General features: G+C 39.7%; 1 protein-coding gene across 3 annotated transcripts in view; it reads left to right on the forward strand.

The window, feature by feature from the left end:
- The window catches only part of CREB1 (cAMP responsive element binding protein 1), a 39,650-nt gene that overhangs the window by 9,745 nt on the left and 7,921 nt on the right, over positions 1-21,984 (forward strand). Inside the window, exons 2-7 of one of the 3 annotated variants that reach the window (XM_077785117.1) lie at positions 8,915-9,036; positions 12,424-12,570; positions 14,396-14,496; positions 17,206-17,348; positions 18,769-18,951; positions 20,354-20,508. In XM_077785117.1, coding sequence (XP_077641243.1) covers positions 8,923-9,036; positions 12,424-12,570; positions 14,396-14,496; positions 17,206-17,348; positions 18,769-18,951; positions 20,354-20,508 — 843 coding nt within the window. In that variant the 5' untranslated portion in view covers positions 8,915-8,922. The remainder of the gene's footprint in view (positions 1-8,914; positions 9,037-12,423; positions 12,571-14,395; positions 14,497-17,205; positions 17,349-18,768; positions 18,952-20,353; positions 20,509-21,984) is intronic. The other 2 variants (XM_077785119.1, XM_077785118.1) reach the window with 2 other exon arrangements.

Here is a 21,984-nt window from a genome sequence, read left to right on the forward strand (position 1 = left end):
AGGACAGCAGCGTAAATTATTTATTTGGCATATCTAGATATCTGGGTGGTAGGAGAGAACTGTTTCTGAATTGCTCACTCCAGGTACAGCCTGCCTCCTTAGGCGGGCTCGTAGAGGTGCTGTGGTGTGGTGCTGAGCCCAGGCTAAGAGCAGGCTGTACCAGCCCAGGCACAGGGCCTCCTCAGCAGAAAAGGTGTTGCTCCATTGTACCCATCTCTGTACTCCTGTTGCCTGGGTCAGGCTGTATTAACAGGCTCTTAGATGGGGGCTGTTCCCATCCAGCAAGCTTTCACCCTGGGCTGAGCAGAGCTCCCTCACTTGTCACAGTGCAGATGTAATCGTGTCCTTTTAGCATTGCCATCACACTGATGGGCTGTCACAGTTCAATGCTGCAGTGAGAAGAGCAAATATGAGAAGGGGCTGTCTTCAGGTAGCTGCCCCCATCTGGGCTGGGGTCAGTTTCAAATCCCATGGGATCATCATGGATTCCTCACTTCTCTGCCCACAGCTGTTTCAGTCTAAAGTACAATGAGAATTTTATTAAGGCCAGGAATTAAAGCTTGTCACAAGTGGCTGTGCTGATTATTAATGACTTGCTGGGCCTGTACCAATTGTAAAGAGCCCGTTCCTGGAGTTGTGTATTCAGCAGGAGCATTAGCTCCCTGACAGCATGATAAAATATCATTTCGTGCCTATAGTTCATATTGCATTAAAGATGCCTGCCTACAAATGATATCATTCAAATCCAATGTTGCTATGGATTTTATTAAAAAACCAACAGCTACATGTGATGAGGTGAGCCACAGTACTTTCAGCAGTCCCAGGGAGAAAAGAGGCATGTATTTTGGCAATTTCGTGTGGTTTCATTTTTGAGAAAGGAAAGCTTTTACAGTTGGTAAGAATTGCAAGAAATCTGCATAGATTGAAAATTAGGTGAGTTTTATGTCCTAAAAATAATGTCAGAGAAGAGGTGGTAAGCTGTGGTAAAGTGCATTCAGTTAGTAAGTAACTGAAATGCCTAAGTATGATATTGGCAATGAATGTGTTAAGAATTACAAAATGGGCAGAGTTCTCAGAAATCTCTGGGAATAGACTGGATATGTTGGCCAGAACTTTCTTAAAAATGTCTTGCTTGTCTAAAATTCAGTTTGCAGATCTCTTCTGGTGGGTTTTGGTTGTTTTTTACTGCACTAATAAAGGTGTTTAGAAATAGTTACCACAATTCTGTTCTGCATGTTGAGGACTACAGACTTAAAGCCTGTGAATTAGTCTTTTAATGCCCTAAGTGCCTTCAATCGGAGCACAGAGCATTTATAAATAGAACATATTTATGGATTATGTTTTCAATAATAATAATAGTTACCTAACGACTTTGTAACCTTCCTGGGATTTGTTTTGACTTTTTTTTTTTTTTTTTTTTTTTGTCTAAGTGAAGTCTGGCACTATTTGGGGGGCATTTTGGAAAGGGGAGGGAGTAAGACAGTGGAGAGTCATTCACTTTTCACTGTTAATGCCTTGGGAAATGCTTGCTCTGGTGTCTCCCCTTGGCTGCTTCTACTGGGCTCTGCTCATGTATTCACATAAGACCTATCCCAGCTATTGGATGAGGTAGTAAAAAGAGGTGGGGGGTATATTTATTTATTTATAATTTACACTGAACAAAAAAAAAAAAGGTCAGTATAGGTTACATTTGAATTAAATTGTGTGTACCAAATACTTGCTGGATGCTTTTGTGTTCATTTGTGGTACAAGAAACTAATAGCAGTTAATAGCTGTTAGAGCCTTTTTTCCTTTTAAAAAGCTTGAAGGCAGAAACACTAGATACTAGTACAATGCCAGGAGTTTGGAGTCAAATCAGGAGGATACAGCAGTGAAGTGTTCAAGCAGCTTTCACTCAGACACCTTACCTGTGCCTACTGATTCACCATCTGCCTGGTGAATGTCAGCTTGCTTGAGTTATGCCAACAGAGAACAAAACCTAGAGGAGATTGCAGGTTTGGGTGCTCACCACTGTAGCTGTGAGATTACATTTTTGGTCTTATGCCCTTGTTTTAAAATCTGCCACGGCATTTTCTTTAGTAAAACAGGTTGAGTATGCAACACAAATTATTTCCAATACTTTCATCACTGATATATTTAAATCTGGTGTGAGAAATTTCCACTGACTTTAGAAGTGTAAAAGTTTTGTTGAAAAAGTCACGAGCCAGAAAAGTTAGTTAATTTTAATTAAGGGTCCTGGTTGTATTTCTTCTGTGTTCTGTATGAACCTACCTTGTTCACATCTCTTGCAGTGGCTGTTACAGGCTGTATTCAGTCAGCAGAGAGTTTTTAGACACTGCTCTGAGTGTCACATTGATGGAGACAGAGGGTGGGACTACAGATATTACATTCTGTTGATGGAATGAGTCAGCTTTCTGCAAGATACTTGTACAGTGAGATTAAATTTTTCTTGTATATTCAAGATGAAATACTTTAACTTCAGTGTCAAGAAGAATTTTTCCAGCTTTTTATTCTTCAGTTTGCCTGGCAGGTTGCTTTATTGCAGATTATTTGCAGAACATAGTCTTAAGACTCTTAATTTTTGGCATTTTTAGTGGTGTTGCTTGTTGCACCCACTCTTTTTTTCCCCACTTCCACTTGGTTTTCCCAGCCTCTGGGCTTCCCTGATGCAGAAGCTGGTGTGGTCATGGAATGGCTTTGTGGAGAACGCATTCTGTGGAGTGGTAAAAGGTGGATTTCACATGAGGCAGCAAATGTAGGTTGTGTTCACACTGTGACACACAGGCTGGTTACCCAAGGGAGAGGATACAGGGAGCAAATATCCGGGAGCAGTGGCAGTGCCAGCTTGGGATGACAAAGAAGCTGTGGTATAAATTGCAATTCTTGTGCCAACCCACTATAGTCATTAGTAACAAAGAGATAATTATGGCCCCGTCTTGTCCTGTTAAGCATTTATTACTGGTTATTTGAAGTCCCATGTGTTAGCTGTAAATAAAATGATTTTTCTCTGAACATTTTCAGTCTAGCAGCCACTGAATGGAGTTCATAAAGTGGCTTTTGAGCTGTGGCTAAAAGGGCTGCCACTCTGCAAGGTGACAGTGGAAATGTTTACAGATTGCAGGTCAGTGTTGTCAGTGCTTTCACTGGAACCGTGGAAACAATTGCATACCAGAGTGGTGTTTGGTGGTCTTCTCAGTGCTTTCATGGTGGATCTGTGGCTTTGTAAACCCACACACATTAAATGCAGAATGAGTCAAATTCCTGAACTTCGGGTACTGGAGCTGCTTCCTGAACAATTGTACTGTCACACCTGCTGTGAATACAGGGCTTGAGAAACAAGCATTGCCTTAATTTCCTTTCCCTCAGCTGCTCTGGTCCTTCGCTGCCGTGAGCAGCTGGGTGACTGGATATTGCCCTGGATCAGGAGCCTCATGTGCCAGTAGAGTGACCTCTGAAGGTCTTGGGTGAGCAGATGATTGGGTCTCTCCTCTGCACTGTTTCTGGAGACTTGTTTTTCTTCAAAGTCTGTGTGTATACTTCAGTAAAATAAATGTAGAAGTCAGAGGAGGATTCCTCACAGCGTGTCCCTTGGTGGAGCTGTGCTTGCTGGGGAGCAGGTGTGACAGGACCTCGGAGGTGTGAAGCGAACGATGTTTCCTGGAGAGCACTAATGTCATCTGGGCAGTGACTGTCAGTGTAGGCTTGAACTTCTGACATGAATTGCCACCACAGTGCTAATAAAGAGAGGAGAGAAGAGAAAGGCTTGTGGGGAGAGCTGCCGTGTTTTACTGTGCCAGCTGTCCAGCTGAAAAACATAGAAAGCTTTGGGGTATTAAGGACTTTTGCTTATGAAAGTGGATGGAAGTTTTGTCTGCTCTAAGAGCCACAGTGTGGTTTGGTTCTTGGATTTGATGGCGTTTGGGAAAGGATCTGCACCTTTCTTTTCTCCAGTCTGCCTTGGGAGACAAAAAGCAGCCTGTCTGCAGAGCGGGAAAGCTCCATGGCTTGTGTGAGTGAGGAGAAACCAAGGAGCAGAGCCTAATCTTTAGGAGGTGCACTAAAATTCACAGGGGTAAATCAGACAGCAGATAGGAAAAGATGGAGGGAAGCAAAATAGAGCAGACAGACCACAGACATACCAAGGGGAGGATACGAAAAAGTGAAGAAGATGAGATGAGAACTGTTGGAAGACAATTATATTTTATTTGATTCTAGGCAGGTGGGAGGGGAGGTAACTAACAGCTTGTGCTCTGAATGCACAGCATTGATGGTCACTTTAATTAACAGGGATTACAGGAGTTAGCATTATCTGTAGCATCCTGGCTTCAAGATACCTTCAGGGGAAGATCAGTAGATACCTCAAAACACTACTGAAATCTCCAAAAATTACATGGGATATAATCTTCTCCATTCATAAAAGCATTTTTAAAATTTTTAATATTAGAAATCAGTTTAAATCCTGACTCGTTAGGTTTTTATCTTCCTTTTGGTTCAGCACTTTTTTGGCATGAAAAAACTGTACTAATTCAACATATTCTTGGATATTCTTTTTGTCCAAGTGCCTGTCTAACCCATGTTTAAGTCTTAATAAATTTCTTATCATCCGTAGCATCATTCCTCCATTTATGCAGTACATGAAGTATCAATTTTCATAATTTTTAATAGAATTCTTTTTTATACTTTAAAATTTGACATCTTTAAGCTTTCCTGGTTTTATAATCAGACAGTGCATGTTTCTAGTATACTTACTCTGTTAATAATTTATTTTCTAGATGATTTTGAAACATTTTTCTCCTTTCAGGGCTAAATAATAAAAATCCATCTAGTCTCTTCATAAAACAGGTTTTCATTGCCCTAAATACTTGCTTTCCCTGAATACCCAAATTCCACAGAAACCATTTGTAATACAGGCTCTCAGTCTTTACAGTGTAATGCATATGATATGTAGGGTCCAGCTACACAAATATAGTAGTTAAAGATTAACTTGTTTCTTATTAATGTTGCAATCTAACTCTGTAGCTTTTCTTGTCATAAATGCACATCAAGGAGAAATCTGAAGTGATCTCTCTGTAGTAGTCCTTGACTAAGTGCCCCTTCCAACTTTATGCAACTAAGGAGACAGGTTTATTTGGATTTTTCTGGTGTGTGTAGTTCAGTTGTGATCTGCAACTGTTTGTTTTTAGTAGCATCTGTCTTCTGTGGTCATGGAGTAAATTCATCTGGGACAGTTAGTTATTCTCTGCTGAACTCCTTTCTCCCAGTCTTGATTTAGCTAAAATAAATGCCCATCTTCAGCTGAATGTTTCACTGTTTGGCTCTTCACATCCAGAGTTTGAGTTCATTAGTAAGTAAGCTATTAGTAAAAAACAGTAGTAAATATAATACTGCTGCACTTTTGAACTAATGAAGAAAGCTGTGCACTACAAAAGTCATAAGGTAAACCATCTCTGACCAGGCAGTCTCATCAGCTTTCTGGTGTTCAGAGTTCATACCCAGGATGTTTTTTCCCACTCTGGTTGTTAATAGCTGTGGTTTTCAGTTAGTTTCATTTAGAATACTTGGTTCAATGCTGCAGTTACTAATCTCTTCTCCAAGTATGTGCACGTGGATGTCCTCTCCTGACAAGTTGGAAAGTAGCCTGGAAGCAAGGAAAAATGAGAATTGTGCTCCCTGGGCTCTCATATGCTGTCCATGCCCCGGAGACTTGTTCCCCACTAGGACACTTTTCAGATCCCTGTCTTCATTTGAGAAGTCCTGATGTGGTGCCTGCCAGGGAGATCAGTGCCTGTGAACAGGGCAGGAGGAATAAGAGGAGGAGGTGGTACCCACAAGAACAGAAAGATGGTGGGGTACACATCAGCAAAGCTCGTCTAGACTAGGGGTATGAAAGCTTAGAAAGGAGATGTACAGTTTGACATTCCTTTATATGTGTTGGGAGGTTAAGGTTTCAAACCAAGCATATTTTCTTCTGTTACACTGTAAATTGCAAGAATAGGAATTGACAGCCTTAATTTCAGCTGTCATGGCCTACCCTTACATGCAAATTAGTGTTTATGTTCTGTGTGCCTGTACATCTTGGCAATCTTGATCATACCTAAACTTTAGACAATGCAGTGGCCAGTGTCTCTGGAATATGATGCCTTGATGCTCAAAAATCTGATTCCTCTTTTTTCCCACAAATTACTGTAAAATGTAGTAGTGAAGCCATTAGAATTCAAATACTGTGATGTATAAGTACAAGCTAAATTGAACCAGATTCCTTAGAACCTGTAAATAACATGAGACTGAGAGCTTGTCAAAAAACTGCAGGTTGTTGGAAACTCACTTAAACTGCATGTGTCAATATGTAAATCTCACAGCAGCTTCCTGCACTGCTTGGTTCTTACATTATGAAATGAGGAAGTTCCTTTTAGGTGTTTGCAATTCAAGTTAAGTATTTGATTTCTGAAATGTTGGTGTTGTAGAAGAGGGAGTATCTCAAACAGTTAATCCTTTTGCTGATTACATATGCAAAAGATGATGCAAGCGTGGAAGCCAAGCTTGTAAAGACAGAGGACATTGGCTGAATAGTGTATGAGAGGATTGGAAATTTTTCCTAGGAAAACACTGCATTTATCAGCAGGAATTTGGCAACACATTTACCTCTGTGAACATTGCTAAATACCAGATACTTGCACATTTCATCCATTTGTAATCCCCATTGACTCCATGTGGAGTCACGATTTCTATCAGCAAACACAAGCATTATTGGTTTTGCAGTTTACTTGGATTGGTAGCTGGAAAGTTGTGTTCAAAAGTTCTTTGGAGAGGTTTGGCTGGCAGATGTTGCTGATGTAAAAAATCTGCTTCTGAAGTGGTTCAAATGAGATAGTCTTTTGACTGGAGTCACCATGATACATGCATAGAATTGGGAAAAAGTTGTTGATTTGCTTTTCTTGGAGACATAGTAAAATGGTAATGGAAATGGTAAAAATCAAAGGGAAACCTATCGTAGTCTGGTTTGTAGTTCTCAAAATACAGAATACTCAAAAGAAAAATGAGCATATAGCATGGAAGACTATGTGTTAAAATATGACTTGTGTGTTAAAGTTGGGATAGAAAAACATCTAAACTGTTGTAATTAAGTCTTCAAAAGCTGTTTGGTAAAATATATTGCAAATACTAATAGTGCATGGGTTTTGTTTTTGAAGTATGAAACACAAAATGGGAAAGACTTAGTCTGTAGTACGGGAATCTTGGGTAGAGAGAGGCATAACAAAATTCCACTGCTTAGAATAATTTAATTTGCTTTTTTTTTTTAAATTATGTTTTCTTTTATTGTTAATTTTCCAGGAAAATCAGGTTTAATTATTTTCCTTCTTTACTGATGTTAGAACTCAATATTTGATACTTTACATTTCAGGTTTGACACACACACTTGAATGGTCACTTTCTGTAGTAAATATACAGATTTTGATTTATATACACTGACTTGGTTTCTTTCGATGTAGCATGCAGTTACTGCTGTGAAAAGCTGTTTTACCTTTCGTGATTATAAATTGCTTACTGTGAGACATTTCATATTCAGGACTGAAGTGTGACTGTGCTGTTTTAGGTGGTATAAAAGGTATTCTCTTTCCTGTAACACTGAGGTATAGTTTGCATTGAAATGGAAGCTTCCTTGACTTTGTGTTTAAAATGAAATGTCTGGAGAGTGGACATGGTACCACCACCTGTATTGATACTTCTAAGTCTTTTCCTCAGGGAGGCCAGGGACAGAGAGGGCATTTCTGTTTCTTTCCACTTTTCTACTGTTCTGAGCATCCTCTGCCTCCAGGCCCCTTCCCAAAGCAGAAATGCTCTAGTGGTGGTTTTGAGCCAGCTCTGAAGAGAGGTGTGCTGCCCTGGGGTAGCCAGAGGCCAGAATACATTGGGCAACACAGGGTGGTACACAGAGTAAGTGTTGTGGCTATGGACGTAATACCCATTCTTAATATTTGGTATTTGGAGTTCAGTATAATACAGTAGCATTGCTATATAATTTCCTTGTATTTTGAAGTTCTTTTTTATATCAAATGTTTTCATATCAGTACTTAAAGAAGAGCTGAAAAGTGATTTCTGAGATCGGTGCAGAATTTAACAGACATTGCACTCTGCCTACGTGCATGGGTTTGGAAGTTATGCAACCTCTTTTTATAGAGTTGTGTGTTCTGGTGATCTAGGTTTGCTCAGTTAGTGTTCAGAAATATCAATGTATTAGGAGCTGTATATGATAAAAAACTTAGGTCATGGCAAACTAATGCATATCTCTAAATATAAAAACATTTCTGGTAAGGTTCAAGTAGAAGTGGCTTCCATCATTTTGTATACTGGCTTTAAAATCACTGGGTGGAAGTTGCTGTGACATAGAGCCATAGACAATGTGGTGATGGAAAGAACTTGCATGGAGATGTTGTATATTTAGTTCAGGCAAAGATGACTGAGTGCTCAGCACAGAATATTGCTGTTGGATATCTGCAGGCTGCAGCTGGGGGGAGAGGGAAGGCTGTTAACAGGGCATGTTGTCACCTTGGCACTGAGGGAGTGCCCTTCCTGACATACTGACAGGTCTTTAGTCCAAATTGCAGAGGTGCTAGGTCATCAGAGTGCAATTGCTCAGTTTTATTAGGATGAGCAAAATGCATTTTTTCCTGTTCTCATTGTTGGAGGAGGCTGGACTTGTTTTTCAGAAACATTACACGCAGAAAAATCAACCTGAGGCAAACACCTGGCATGAAAAAAATTTGCCTGAATACTAATAATTTGGCAACATTTAATAAGCAAATTAAAACAGTATGTAGTAATGGGAATTCAGATGCAGTGATTACTGCCAGATTCACCAAGAATAATGGACTTGCATACCAACCCAGACTTATGACAAATATTGTGATTGTAGGTAACTAAATGACCATGGAATCTGGAGCAGAGAACCAGCAGAGTGGAGATGCAGCCGGTACAGAGGCAGAAACCCAACAGATGACAGTACAGGCACAACCACAGATTGCAACGTTAGCCCAGGTATAAAAATGATATGGTGTAAGAGTTTTACTTATGGTTAATATTTTTAAGAGGGATAATGTTTGCTTATGGGCCTGAGAGAAGATTGTGTTGATACGATTCTGAAACACATGTGATGTCTAGTTCTTTTAATATTTGTCTTAATGTTTTTAAAGAAGTAGAGTAGTAGGCTATGTTAGTTCTGAAGAGCTGTATGAGTGTAAATTGTGTAATGTTAACACAGTAATGAATAAAAAATATTTCTAGAGTTCTTTACCACAACCATACCACTGAAAGGTATTAATTTCAATGCGTGTAACCTACTGTCTTCTTTATATTGATTGGATTGTCTTGCTATTGTGTTTTCTGTTAAAAACTTTCCTGTAGTAGTCAGTTTAATTCTGAAGAAAACAAACTAAATGTGTAGATAAATAATGCAGCAAATAAAATATTTTATCAGATGGAATTAATATTATGAGCATTATAATAATGTGGAATAATCTGGCACTTGACAGCTTGTGTTATCCTGTTGTTTCCAGAGTTTCACAGAATTGTTGGCAAGTTAGAGAGACAGAAGTAGATCATTTGTTGTCCCCAAATTATTTTGGAGAGATAAGAAACACAATCCCATCTACATCTCTGATTTTGGACCTGGGTTTCATTTTTGAGTAAACTGATGGTTGGGCAGAAGCAACCCCATTATGTAAATGACTACAGAATATGTTTGGCTCTCTTGTGTAACCATTCAATTTGAAAAGTAATTGTAGTCTGCAAAAAAATGAACAGGTGTTTCTGATTCCATAGTTTATGGAATTGAGTGTCTTTTAAGTGGCAGAAGTTTTAAATCACATAGTTTCTATAAATGATTAGTGTATTTTTAAAGTCACTGCACCTTTTGGTAGTCCAGAGACTTCCAAACAAGTCCTGCCCTCTGTAGTCCATACATTTCCATTCAAGTGATAGTGTAGGAAGTGGAGCTGTTTAAATGTATAGGTTGATTTTCTTGGGTGAAGCTGTAGTGTGAATTTACAAACCACCAGCTGCCCTGCACCAGCTTGCCTCTTTGGGCAGTTTTCTCACTGTCTAACTTAGGCACAGAATGTAGGTGGTGTGAATAACACTTCAATGTGAACTGAGTGGAAGTCGTTTATTTCTCCTGCAAAACCAGTTAACTGCTGCTCACTTGATGTGCTTTAAGGTTTAGTCCAGAGAATCAAGAATGTTTTACATTTATGTGCTAACATACTAACCTCCATGGAGCTGAACTTAAAAGTATGTATTGGGTAGCATGCACTTTACTCAGACATAATTAACCCCAGTACTTGAATGAGACTTTTTTCCAAGTAAGAAAACACTATACAAGTATGGTTAAACTCCATGTGAACCACCATGTTGTCATTTACTATATTATTTGCACCTTGGTTTTTCTCCAGCCTGTACAGAGTTTGTGGAGGTGATAAAACAGTCTAAACATAATTCCTTGTGTTGTTCACATCAGTGTTATGTTACTATGATATTTTTAATAGGTGAAGTGGCAGTGTTTGGCATTAGGGAGTGCCCTCAGAGGCCTAGCCAAATCTAAATAACTAATTATATAAATTTAATTCCTCCATTATCTCTTGTAAGGTCACCCCTCTTGCAAGCTTAGTTTAATTGCTGCGTTTTTAGTGAGTTCAGGGTAGCTTTCAGAGTCAAAAGGAAACTCGTCCCAGTTCCACAAGGTATGAGTCAGAGACATGTGCGGAAGTTACACTCTGCTGTGGGCTTAATCCAGCCACAGTGGCCTCCAGTTGATCAGCTTTGCTGTCATTGCCAAGGACTGTTTAGTCAGACATGCATTATTAAGAAAGGTCACTTGGTAAAAGAATACAATTTGTTAGAGGAAAGGGCTCTCAAGTTAATCTCAGCCCAGTTTCTCTCAGATGCAAGTTAAATAGCACCACATAATGCTGCATCTGCTTTCCTGGAAAACGGAGGTAAAAGCAAATGCAAATTGGTGGATTAGGGAGAGACAGCTGTGGAGGAGAGAGTTCTACATGTAATTCCCTTTTATTTTGTTGTCAAGCAAGATTTCATTGTAAGTGGTGGATGTTTATGAAAACTCAGAGATGAGCTATTGCAGCTTTTTGAGAATTACGTGTTCACAGGGACAGCAGAGGATTTCCTTCTGCATCCAGTACATAGCAGCCCTTTGAGATGAGGTAGGACAGCAGTGTAGCCCTTCCTCGCACTGCAGCTATGTGGATTGATTTTTTTTAAATGCTCTTGAACCGTGGAGCATTGTTAGGTTTTCCAAACTTGGATGACTAGAAGAAAGCTGGTGAGTCAGTGACCCATGAGCTGGCTGAGGTCTGCCAGAGCAGCTCACGCTTGCCTGCAGTCCTTCCCTGAGGGCCATGGCGTGTGGGAGGGATGCTCACTGAGGGCGGGGTGTGCTGGCACCCTGCAGCCTTTCAGGAGCCTCCAGCCCCTAACACAGGCATCGTGTCAGCAGGCAGCTGGAAGTTCTGGATGTGCACTGGGCATTGTCCCAGCCGTGGGGCAGCCTTGGTGCATGGCCCTTCAGCTACCCAGAGGAGTTCTGTGGCTGCCAGGGTGAGGCTGCCCCATGTGGTGTGAGCAGCTGTGCGTGGCTACTGCTGTCCCCAGAGCCCGAGCCATAATGTGCCATGCTGAGGTCATCAGTGTATCCCTGTTGGCATGGCTGCCGTGCCTGCAGGTCTGTGCTGGAGAAACAGTTGTGTTTAAAACATGGGCAATTTTTCCTCATAGAAATAACTCTTGAAACTAGAGTTTGTGTTGACCTGTTACACAATAATCACAGTGACTGCCTACAAAATACTTACTTCCACTGCAAACTCATGGGGTTTTTCTGTCTGAACACATGGTCAGTTTTCTTCATTTACATGCACTTTGCCAGCTACTCATATGGCTTAATCTGTAGAAAGTGAAAGGTATGATTCCCTAAAAATGTTAAGTTCTTACATCTGGCAAATTCTTTGCATTTTTCTGAGTGAGAACAGAAATAGCTCCACTCCCATATGTTTCTGCCTCTGACTCAGCAGTGTCTGTAGGAGTACACCCGAGTCTGAGCAGTATCCAAGTGAAGTAAGTGAAAGGTAATGATGTGTTTGTATCAGGTTACTTCAAAATAGAGGCAATTGTGTTTTTCTTTTTCTTGTCAGTGATTTTACAAATTATGCTTGAGCCTCCAGAAATTCTGCATTAGATTATTTTGCGAAGTAGGTCAGGTGTTGGGCTCAGGCAGTTCAGGGGGTTTTATATTACGCTGAAACATTTGGGTCATCTGACTGGTGTCTAGAAGAGACAGTTCTTTCACCAAAACAAATACTGAACTAAGGAGATTTTGCAATAACCTAATTTATGCTCACTGTCTCTTCTTCGCAGGTATCTATGCCAGCAGCTCACGCAACATCTTCTGCACCCACGGTGACCTTAGTTCAGCTGCCCAATGGGCAGACGGTTCAAGTGCATGGAGTAATTCAGGCTGCCCAGCCATCAGTTATTCAATCTCCACAGGTCCAGACAGTTCAGGTACTGACTGAAGAAATTCCTAATATGTGAACTGGGCCTTTGAAATAGGCCTGTCATTGCACTGGTTTTAATGTATTTGTGTTCTGGATTGTGTTTTTGTAAATCTTTACAGTGTTTGCTACTCTTTTTTCTGTTCTGGCTTAACCACTTTTCATTTTAAAACATTGCTGAGTTTCATTTCCCTCTAGAATTTGTTTGGTGAGTTTAACAGCCTTAGGGTTTTTCTTAAAGTATTACTCTACTTTTTCTCTATACTGTATTTACATACATTTTTCTTGAGTAAGAGTTCATACTATTCTGAAGTGAACAAAAGGATTAATTTTTTTGTAATAATGTACTTTTTAATAATTAATGAGACCAGCATTCTAGAATGAGAGTCTTTGCTCTGTAAGAAGTATTTGCATTGGTTTACAATAAAGGTCTCTGTATGTTACTGGTTCTTAAAAGAAACCTATCAGTCCTTACATAGAAATGGTTTTAAAGTGTGCTGGTTGAGTGTTGTATGCTTTGAGAAGCCTTAGCATTTTCTCTTTTGTGAGGCAAGACAGGTAATGCAATATGGAGGTAACCTGAAGATAGGAGGCAAGTAGTCTGAAATCTTTAAAACCTCTAACTTGCTTTTTATCCACTGGAAGTTCAGTGTTAATGAATGTAGAAATTTTTTGGTGTACAGCAGCTACACAGGACAAGGACTACACATTATTCATGTGCTGTTAGAACAATTAACTCAAAAAATGTTTCTTCAAAAAGTAGGTATTATGACTTTTGGATAAGATATTCAACTGGATATAGTTTTTAAGAATAAGGTATGCATAACTTAAAACTAGACCATTCTGGTAATAATCTTTATTTTTTGCTTCTCAGCTTCAGTGCTGAGTTTGTGACCAGCTTTGCCATCCTTAGCCATTGTAGTCAAAAGTTCAGAGTTTTAATCTATCAGAGGTGAGCAGTTTTGAGATAACTGCACAAGTTGCTACCCTGGAGGTAGGAGATAAGATACTGACAATGAAACCATGCTTGGAATTCACCAGGTTCAATGCAGATCCATCATGTTTTGATATTCAGAGCCCAGTAGTTCACAGTCAGCCTTGGACATATTCAGGCCCTCTATCTGACAATTGTGAGATGTGGGTGCCAGCAAGATTTTTGAGCCTTTAATAATCTTCTTTACCGTGTATAAATTGTCAGGATGTGATCTCTGTTTCTCACATAAGCATCATTAGCTTTTATGTAGTTTGTCATGCACATTTTGAATTTTAAATTATCTAAATTATTTTAATATTATTTTTATTTTAGCTTTTATGCATAAAAAAATTTGCTTTTTTAGCAAAGATAGTCAGAATTTTAGCTCTATGTTATTTTTAATATCTTCATGTATGACATTTTCCTGGCAATTTCTTCCATAAAAGGCAGTCTCTCTTTAACATATCTACCTCATTATTTATAAATTGATGTTTTTTCAGTATTTTAGTCATTCTTTCCAAACTCTTCTGCTACCTTAATTTGGTTTACTTATTCTCTCCCTAAATTTTGCTAAAATAATCTTTGTTTCCTTGCAATGGATGAAAACAAAACATTATAGAAGGCAAAAACCATATGGTATTAATGTTTAGGATTTCTTATTGAAGTATTTAAATTATGAAGAACATTCTGCTGGGTAGATCACTGGTCATTCTTTGCTGGATCAATTACTAAGCAGTAACTTTCTGTTCATTATCTAGATAGATCGCTTGCATTGTGGTGTTTTTCACAGGATGTCAACATTTCCTTAAAATAAAGGCATTGGAAGTGGCTTGTTAAATTTGATTGCTATTCTTATTTACAGATCTCCACTATAGCAGAAAGTGAAGATTCACAGGAATCAGTAGACAGTGTCACAGACTCACAAAAACGAAGAGAAATTCTGTCCAGACGACCCTCCTACAGGTATGCAAGTTAAAGCAGAAGATTTTCTTGATGGATGGGTGTGTTCTCATGGAGATACAAACAGTGGGATTGTATTTTTTTTAGATTTAACGTTTAACTGAAATCTCTCTTCTGTCTTGCAATTGGAATATGGAATATTTCTGTGGAATAGGATGTAAAGAGATAAGCAAGAGGAAGAAACCTCAGCAGTTACACTTACTTAAGACAGAAGTGAGCTGAGAATATGCTAATTGCCACATTTCAGAAGATTGAAGTATCATTGTGATAGATGCCTTAGAAATAGCTTTAATGAATACTTAATATACAAAATGCACTTAAGCTTTGCAAAAAGGGATTTTGTGTAATTTGTAGTCTGCAAAAAATCAACTCTACTGGTTTTCATTATTGCTGAAATGCTAGCAGCAATCAAACTTAATTCCTTTTTCCCATGAGACTTAAGGAAGCTGTGATGTTCCATAGCTCAGAGAGAATTTCTGCTTGAGCCAAATAGTTTGTGTTTAAAGTTAAGTCAGTGTATGTGTTCAGTGTAGTATCTAGTGTCCATTCCTCATGGCAAATACCTCTGGCAAAACCAGCTGAGGTTCTCTTTCACGTGGTGTCCCATGTTACTTTATTAATTAAGCCTTTGTACAGTTTTTTGTGTCTGTATTAAATCCCACTTTCAGTCTTAAAACACACTAAATAGCATTAAGGAACAGCTCTGGGGTTCAGTAGTTTTTAAGTGACCTGTGAGTTCCTGCTGCTTTAAAAAATCCAAGTGCTCCTTTTTCCTTTATGAGCATAGCCTTGGAAATAGAAGCTGGGCTGTAGGCCTGAGCATATCTCAACCATAAAACATTTTTAGCACTGGGGACATTATTGTCTGCCTCATCTAGCAGCCTTCAAGGCTGTTCTGCCAAAGATAGTGCAAATCGTTGCTGAAGACCCCTAGCCATAATAGATCTGGAAAAATAATTTTATTTGTGAGGAGCAGTGTTAACTTTAAGGCTGCCACAGATTCCCTTCAGTCTGCTTCTGCAGCAAGACACTTGATTTTACTATATATGGAAGAGTGGCTGTATATGGTGAGAAAACAGAGCTAAGTAAACAAGCAGCAAGACTGAGAAGAGGGTGCTTGTGCATGCTGACTTCTCATTGAGGTGGGCTCTTGCTTGCACTAGCGCCACAACACAGCCTCTGTCTTCAAACCAGATCGTGGTGACACAGCAACATTTGTTAACTTCTGTATGCACCTCAGACTCAGGGCTGGTGTTGGTTAGGTCAGAAAGGCTGAGCCAGACCACTGCTGTCTTTAGTTTCTTCCCAGCTGGCATTCCTCTACCTGCTGTAATTGGCCCCAGAAACAAAGGTGTAGCTATGTTCACAGAATTGAAAGCTATACCTCTTCCACAAAAACTTCTCTGTGGTTCTGCTACTAAAGTACATCATGTATTCCATCAGTTCATAGCTCCTGTATTTGTAAAGCTGCCACCTTATCCTTTACCTTAAATCCATTTTTATGTTGGCAAAGATAGGTTTTAACCATGATGTCATAATGACATGAGGTTAAAAAGTGATTTTTTTATCTCCTTGGGTTTTGTTCTTCAGCATTCCAGCTCTCTCCATATTTTTTCATCTGTTTCATTCACTAGTTTCTGATCTAACACCTAGATTGCAAACTCTTTGGATGGGAATTTTTTATTTGCCTAAGTGGTTCTTTGCACAGGGTTTTCTAGTACTGGGGTTTCTTGCATGCACACAAAGTCAAAACAGCAACAGCAAAACTCTATTTGTGAAGTTGCTAAGCAGAATGACTGCTCTCCCTAGATAGCTTCACAGAGGTGTTCTGGCTCCCACAGCCTTAGGAGTCTTGTATAAGAAAGTAGTGTTGTCTTGGAACTTGGGGTCTATAGCTGTGTTTGCTTCATCCCACTGAGTTCCTTTGCCAATCCACTGGAAAACATAGGAGGAGAATTACAAAAAACATTGCCCTTTACCTGAGGGCATTTACTGCACTTTGCTGTGACATAATAGAATATGCCAGCAGTGAAAAGGGCTTGACAGTCCTCTGAGGAAGGACAGTGTTTGACTCAGTGTTTGAGTCAGATTGCAATGACTGCTGTGATCAGTCTATAGTCATGTTCAGTGGGACCTGTAGCAGTGATGGTTTAGAAGTTTTGACTTTGGATAATTAGCTCATGGAAATAAGGAAACAATCTGTTCATTCCTTTACCCATGAACTTTCTCCGGCAGGGCACCTGTGAACTGTGAGACTGTTCTCAAACACTGGGTATTGTCTCCCAGGCAGGTGTTAAATTATGAACTGCTGGCTCTCTGCAAGCATTCCTGCTAACTCCCTTGGTACTCAGCTCCCTGGCTGAGGTGTTTATAGTCTTTGAAATGGAGCAGTTCCCCCAGTGTAAGTGAGAAGACAGGTTCTGACTTTTTTCCCAAATATTTGTATAGCTAAAAGCAGGAACCAAATAAAAATGGATGAGAGAAACATGCCCTGAAGAAAAAGGAGAGGTTGTAATAGCTGTATCATGGGTACTTGGCATTTTGAACAATCCTCTCTGATAAGAGTTTGAAGACAGTGTGTGGTTTTCATTCTCCGCTCATATTTTCTGTGCTGGCTTGCTGCACTTCACAGTTTTCCCCAGCATTGTGTATCAGACTATTTTTTTTCCCCCAATTTTTATTAAAATCTCTACAACACACTGTCTTTGCCAGAAAAATTTTGAATGACTTGTCCTCAGACGCTCCAGGAGTGCCAAGGATCGAAGAAGAAAAGTCTGAAGAGGAAACAGCAGCACCTGCCATCGCCACTGTTACGGTGCCAACTCCCATTTACCAAACCAGCAGTGGGCAGTACAGTATGTAGTCTGAATTTCTCAGTGGTGCTAGTAAGTGGGGATGAGAAGATGAAGAACTATTATTTCTGTAACTGTTGTTTGGACTAGGACAAAGCAGGAGATGAAAAAAAGATTACTTTATTTTGACTGTTAACCAGGCCTTTTAAACACATTCCTATTGTAAGTGTTTGAAAGGCTCGATTAACATTCTGGGACTGCTTGCCACTTGGTGCAGCTAATGCATCCTGAGGCAAAACAGGAACTAACCATAATGCTATTATAAACTTCTTCACTTCAGGAACCAGATGGGGGAATTCAGAAGTTTCTTTATTTTTGTGGCAGGTCATTAACACTTGTTCACCAAGCTGTAACTTCATCATTAGAAAAAAAACATTACGTCTGCAATTAAATTTTTAGAAAGTCCTGAAAAAATAAGGTCATTGACAGCCTTAATATATTTCATAAGTATATGTTTCTGTGTTTTCTTTGTTAGATTTTATAGATACAGTGTTTTGACTTGAAGAATGATTGAGGATATGGCCTTAAAGATAAGACACATCCTGTCTCACACTAACCATACAGTAAGAGACATATACAACACATACAAAAGGGACAAAGAACTACTTGTTTACCTCTGTCTCTTAAAATCTCTTTAAAATTTTGTATTTCTGTTTACTCCTTAACCCCTTTGCTTTGTGCCCTGCTTAATTTTATTGAAATGGATATGGTTAATTCTGATTCCTGTTACAACTGTACAATAACTGCGTGTGCAGACGAGATTTTGGTGTGTCTGTATATAGGAACACAGTGGAATTCTGTGAGTCACAAAAGGGGCAATGTCTCAGTATACCTGTATGACAGGATTGAGGGCAAGAAAGGAAAAAAACAAGAAAGTTAAGACTGCCTGAACCAACCTGTACCTTTATGAATGATAAAACACCTAGGAAGGGTCTCAGGAAGTTGTAGAGAAGCAGGGACACAATCAGAAGGGGGAAAAAAAGCCACGAAGAAAGTGAAACACAAGATGGATAGAACTAGCAGCAGAGGAGATTGAAGGGCATAAAGCACAGAAGATGAGAGGAATTTCAGATGAGAAGAAAAACTGAGGATTGAGAAAAATACCTAAATCAACCAAGAAAATCTTAACTAATTAAAAAGTATTCCCTGGGGGTGGATTGTAACTCTTCCATGTGATTCTGTTTTATTAGAGAAACTAGTTTATATTTTAGGCTGTAGGTTTTGGACCTCACAAACATTTGAAAACTTACCTTTCAAAGGATAATTTCTTTCTTGTCCATTGAAACCATGTGTCTTATTTGGGGGTGTGTAAGGATTCAAGTGATTTAGCTTAGATCAGTATTCTTCCATACCTACGTTTAATACTGTAAGTTAATGAATGAATTATTGTCTGAAATGCTGGGTTGATTTTTTTTGTCTGCAGTTGCCATCACCCAAGGAGGAGCAATACAGTTGTCTAACAATGGCACAGATGGAGTACAAGGTCTCCAGACGTTGACGATGACCAATGCAGCTGCAACCCAACCTGGCACCACCATTTTACAATATGCACAGACCACAGACGGACAGCAGATACTTGTACCCAGCAACCAAGTTGTTGTACAAGGTGAGAAAGTTCACAGATAGTCATTCTGTGTAACATTTTCTCTGTGCAGATAGAAGTTGCCAACCTGACTCCTTCAAATATGTCAGGAAACAGAATTAACAGCTTTGGCACAGATAAGTCCATAAAATTGTTGAAATTCTGGACAAAAAAACTATTTGTCATATTTTTTGAAGCCTTTTCCTTTAGACTGGTAAAACTGTGGATATTTGAGGTTTAATACATTTATTTTTGCTTTTCCATGCTGTGTTTCCTGCATTTTGTCCACACAATTTTTTAATATGTTCTGCAAAAGCTAATATCACTTTAGAGTTCTGAGTTCTCCCATATGTGCAACAATAGGAAGTTCAGAGCAAGCATTAAGATAGATTAGAAGGATGTTTGATTCTTTCTAAAGGGACACTTTAATTTATTAGTAATTTTTCCCCTTTTTCAGTTGCAAGTCATCATTTCTTCCTACTGTTACTTTTGTAACTAGTCACTGAGTGACTAACTCAATCAGTGAGTCTTGGAATCATAGAACAATTTAGCAGAGTGCCTTAAGTGACCATTTGGTCTAGCCCTCAACTTGGCAGAGCTACTTCTGCTTAGAGTAAGTTGTGGGGACCTATTGTATCAGAATACATACTTTGGTTTATTAAAAATAGAGGAGCATTACAAAATTTTTATTGAAAATAATAGAAATGTACCCCTGCCTCTATGACTGTAAAGTAGTTGATTTGAAAGTGAAGAGTTTACCAGGCATCAGTAAAAATGCATAGCATAGAAGAGTACTGTTGTTGCATTGATCTTTGGGTTTTTGTGTTCTTAAGGATGTATGATTTCTGTAGGTGGTGTTGCGGTTTTTTATGAGCTCAGGCAAAATTAACACACTCCAAAGATTAAAATTAATAAAATAAAAGAAAGCCAAGACCTTGCTCATTCTAGAGAAACAATAGAGGGCACTGTCCATCTCTTGTGGGAGTAAATGCTTCATTTTTATACCTTTTTTCTATGTTAGATACTTACACATGCAGTTCCTTCTTTTCCAGACAGATATTTCGAACATAGCTAGAAATAGCAACCCCATCCTTCTCTAGAAATGCTAGAACTGCCCAAAAACCAGAGCAGTATAAAGAAATATAATAAGGGAGAAAGAAGCACAGCTCTACCACAAGACAAATCAAGTTACCAAGAACAGGTGAAGACTTCTTCAGCAGGAATGCCCAAAACCTTGCATACACGAATAAACGGAGCCCGAGGCAGCAGTGATGACCCAGATGATGGCTGTCCCTCCTGAGCTGTGGCGTGGGGAGGTGGCTGGGTCACAGAGGTGATTATGTTAGGGACATGACAGGTTAGAGAGATGAGCACGTGTGACAGCGCTGTCACCAGACTGATGCCACGTTCCCGTGTGTCCCTGCAGCTGCCTCAGGAGACGTGCAGACCTACCAGATCCGTACGGCCCCGACCAGCACCATCGCGCCAGGCGTCGTCATGGCGTCGTCCCCAGCGCTGCCGACGCAGCCGGCAGAGGAGGCTGCGCGCAAGAGGGAAGTGCGGCTGATGAAGAACAGGCACGTACATTCACACTGCTTTCATTGCCCTGGCAGCTCTGCACAGGGCAGTGTGTCAGGCACTAATCTTTCTTAGCCCTGTTATGAAATGCTTCACAAAGAATTTGCCTTTATTTAAAGACACAAAGCAGAAATATATATCTACTAATGCTGTGTGTTGCGACCGTGAAACCTTGAGTAAAGTGTCAGGCTCATTCTGTGAGGAGAGTGAATTTGGTTGTTGCAGTAAGGAGAAAAGTAATTGGTGAGATACTTGTATGACTGCAGGTATGTTCTTACAAACACTAAGATGAGTTGAGTTTTTATTGCATTACTACATTCATGTGGTTTACTTTGCTGGATTCTCTCCCTTAGCCTTGCTGCTGGCCCACATGTGCTCTTTGTGAGTGCTTTCTTAATTGTCTCACTTGTTCTTTTAACTGCTTTGGATTTTCTCCTCCAGAGGCAGAAAGGCTCAGGCAAAGACTAAATGAGCAGCTATTCCTTTTGATTGAAATCCTGTGCAGCCAATAGTGGCAGTAGAGGGGCTAAAAGAAAAGCAAAGACTTGATCCTGTAGGATCCAGTGTGTGAGGAGGAACAGCTAAGCTTAGAGATAGGAGTGGGTGGAAGTAGCAAAGGAAGGGAGCTGTAGGGAGAAGTTGAGCAGGATGCTCCTGAGGTCTGTTGCTGTGGGAGTGGGAAGGGGCAGGTCTGAACTGGCCCAGCACACCAAGCTTGAACTCTTACCCAAGGCCACAGATTGGAGCCTGTGTGTTACACTGTGACACTGAGAACCCAGAGCTTCCCACCCTTCTGAGCAGGGGAAGCCCCCTGAAAACCTTGTTAACTTCATCTGTCAGTCTGAAAAAACTGATGTTGTGCAGATTGATTTATCTTCTGTAGGTTGCTGTGCTGTGAACATAATGGAAACTTGAGCAGACCCAGTGCTTATACAAGGGGCTTTAATGAAGTAAATAATGCTGAACAGCAGAGGTCACTTTTTTAAAAGGTTTTTGTACAGAATGTCACCCATCTCCCTTTTTATATAGTTTTCTCATACCAGTGAATAGTGGATATCACTCTTTCAGGCTCTGCATTTGAAAAAAAAACATTAATTAGAATAACAGAATACTCTCATTTAGTCATCAGTCTTATTCCAGTAAAACAAAGCTTTTGTGTTTGTGAAAGCCAAGAAGAACAATGGGGAATTACCCCACTTGAGTTAAATTGACAGCTTTTGCAACAGTATCATGTTGCATGTGGTGCTGTTAGCTTGTCTGCTTAATAGATATTTGCAAATCTAAGCTCCATAGCAAAGTGGGGAAAAGGGATAGAGAGGCAGATGGTAAGGTGGTACTTACTGGAGGATTATAGTGTAAATATTCATATATATTATTGTGCAAATTTTCTGTTTAAGTTTTACATTTTTAAAGCTCTGTTGTATTTCAGTAAAAGTCTGGCTGTTTGTAATGAACAACTAGCACACACAGACTTGAGGT

Source organism: Lonchura striata, chromosome 8 (assembly GCF_046129695.1).
Source record: "Lonchura striata isolate bLonStr1 chromosome 8, bLonStr1.mat, whole genome shotgun sequence".
NCBI classification, from domain to species: Eukaryota; Metazoa; Chordata; class Aves; order Passeriformes; family Estrildidae; genus Lonchura; species Lonchura striata.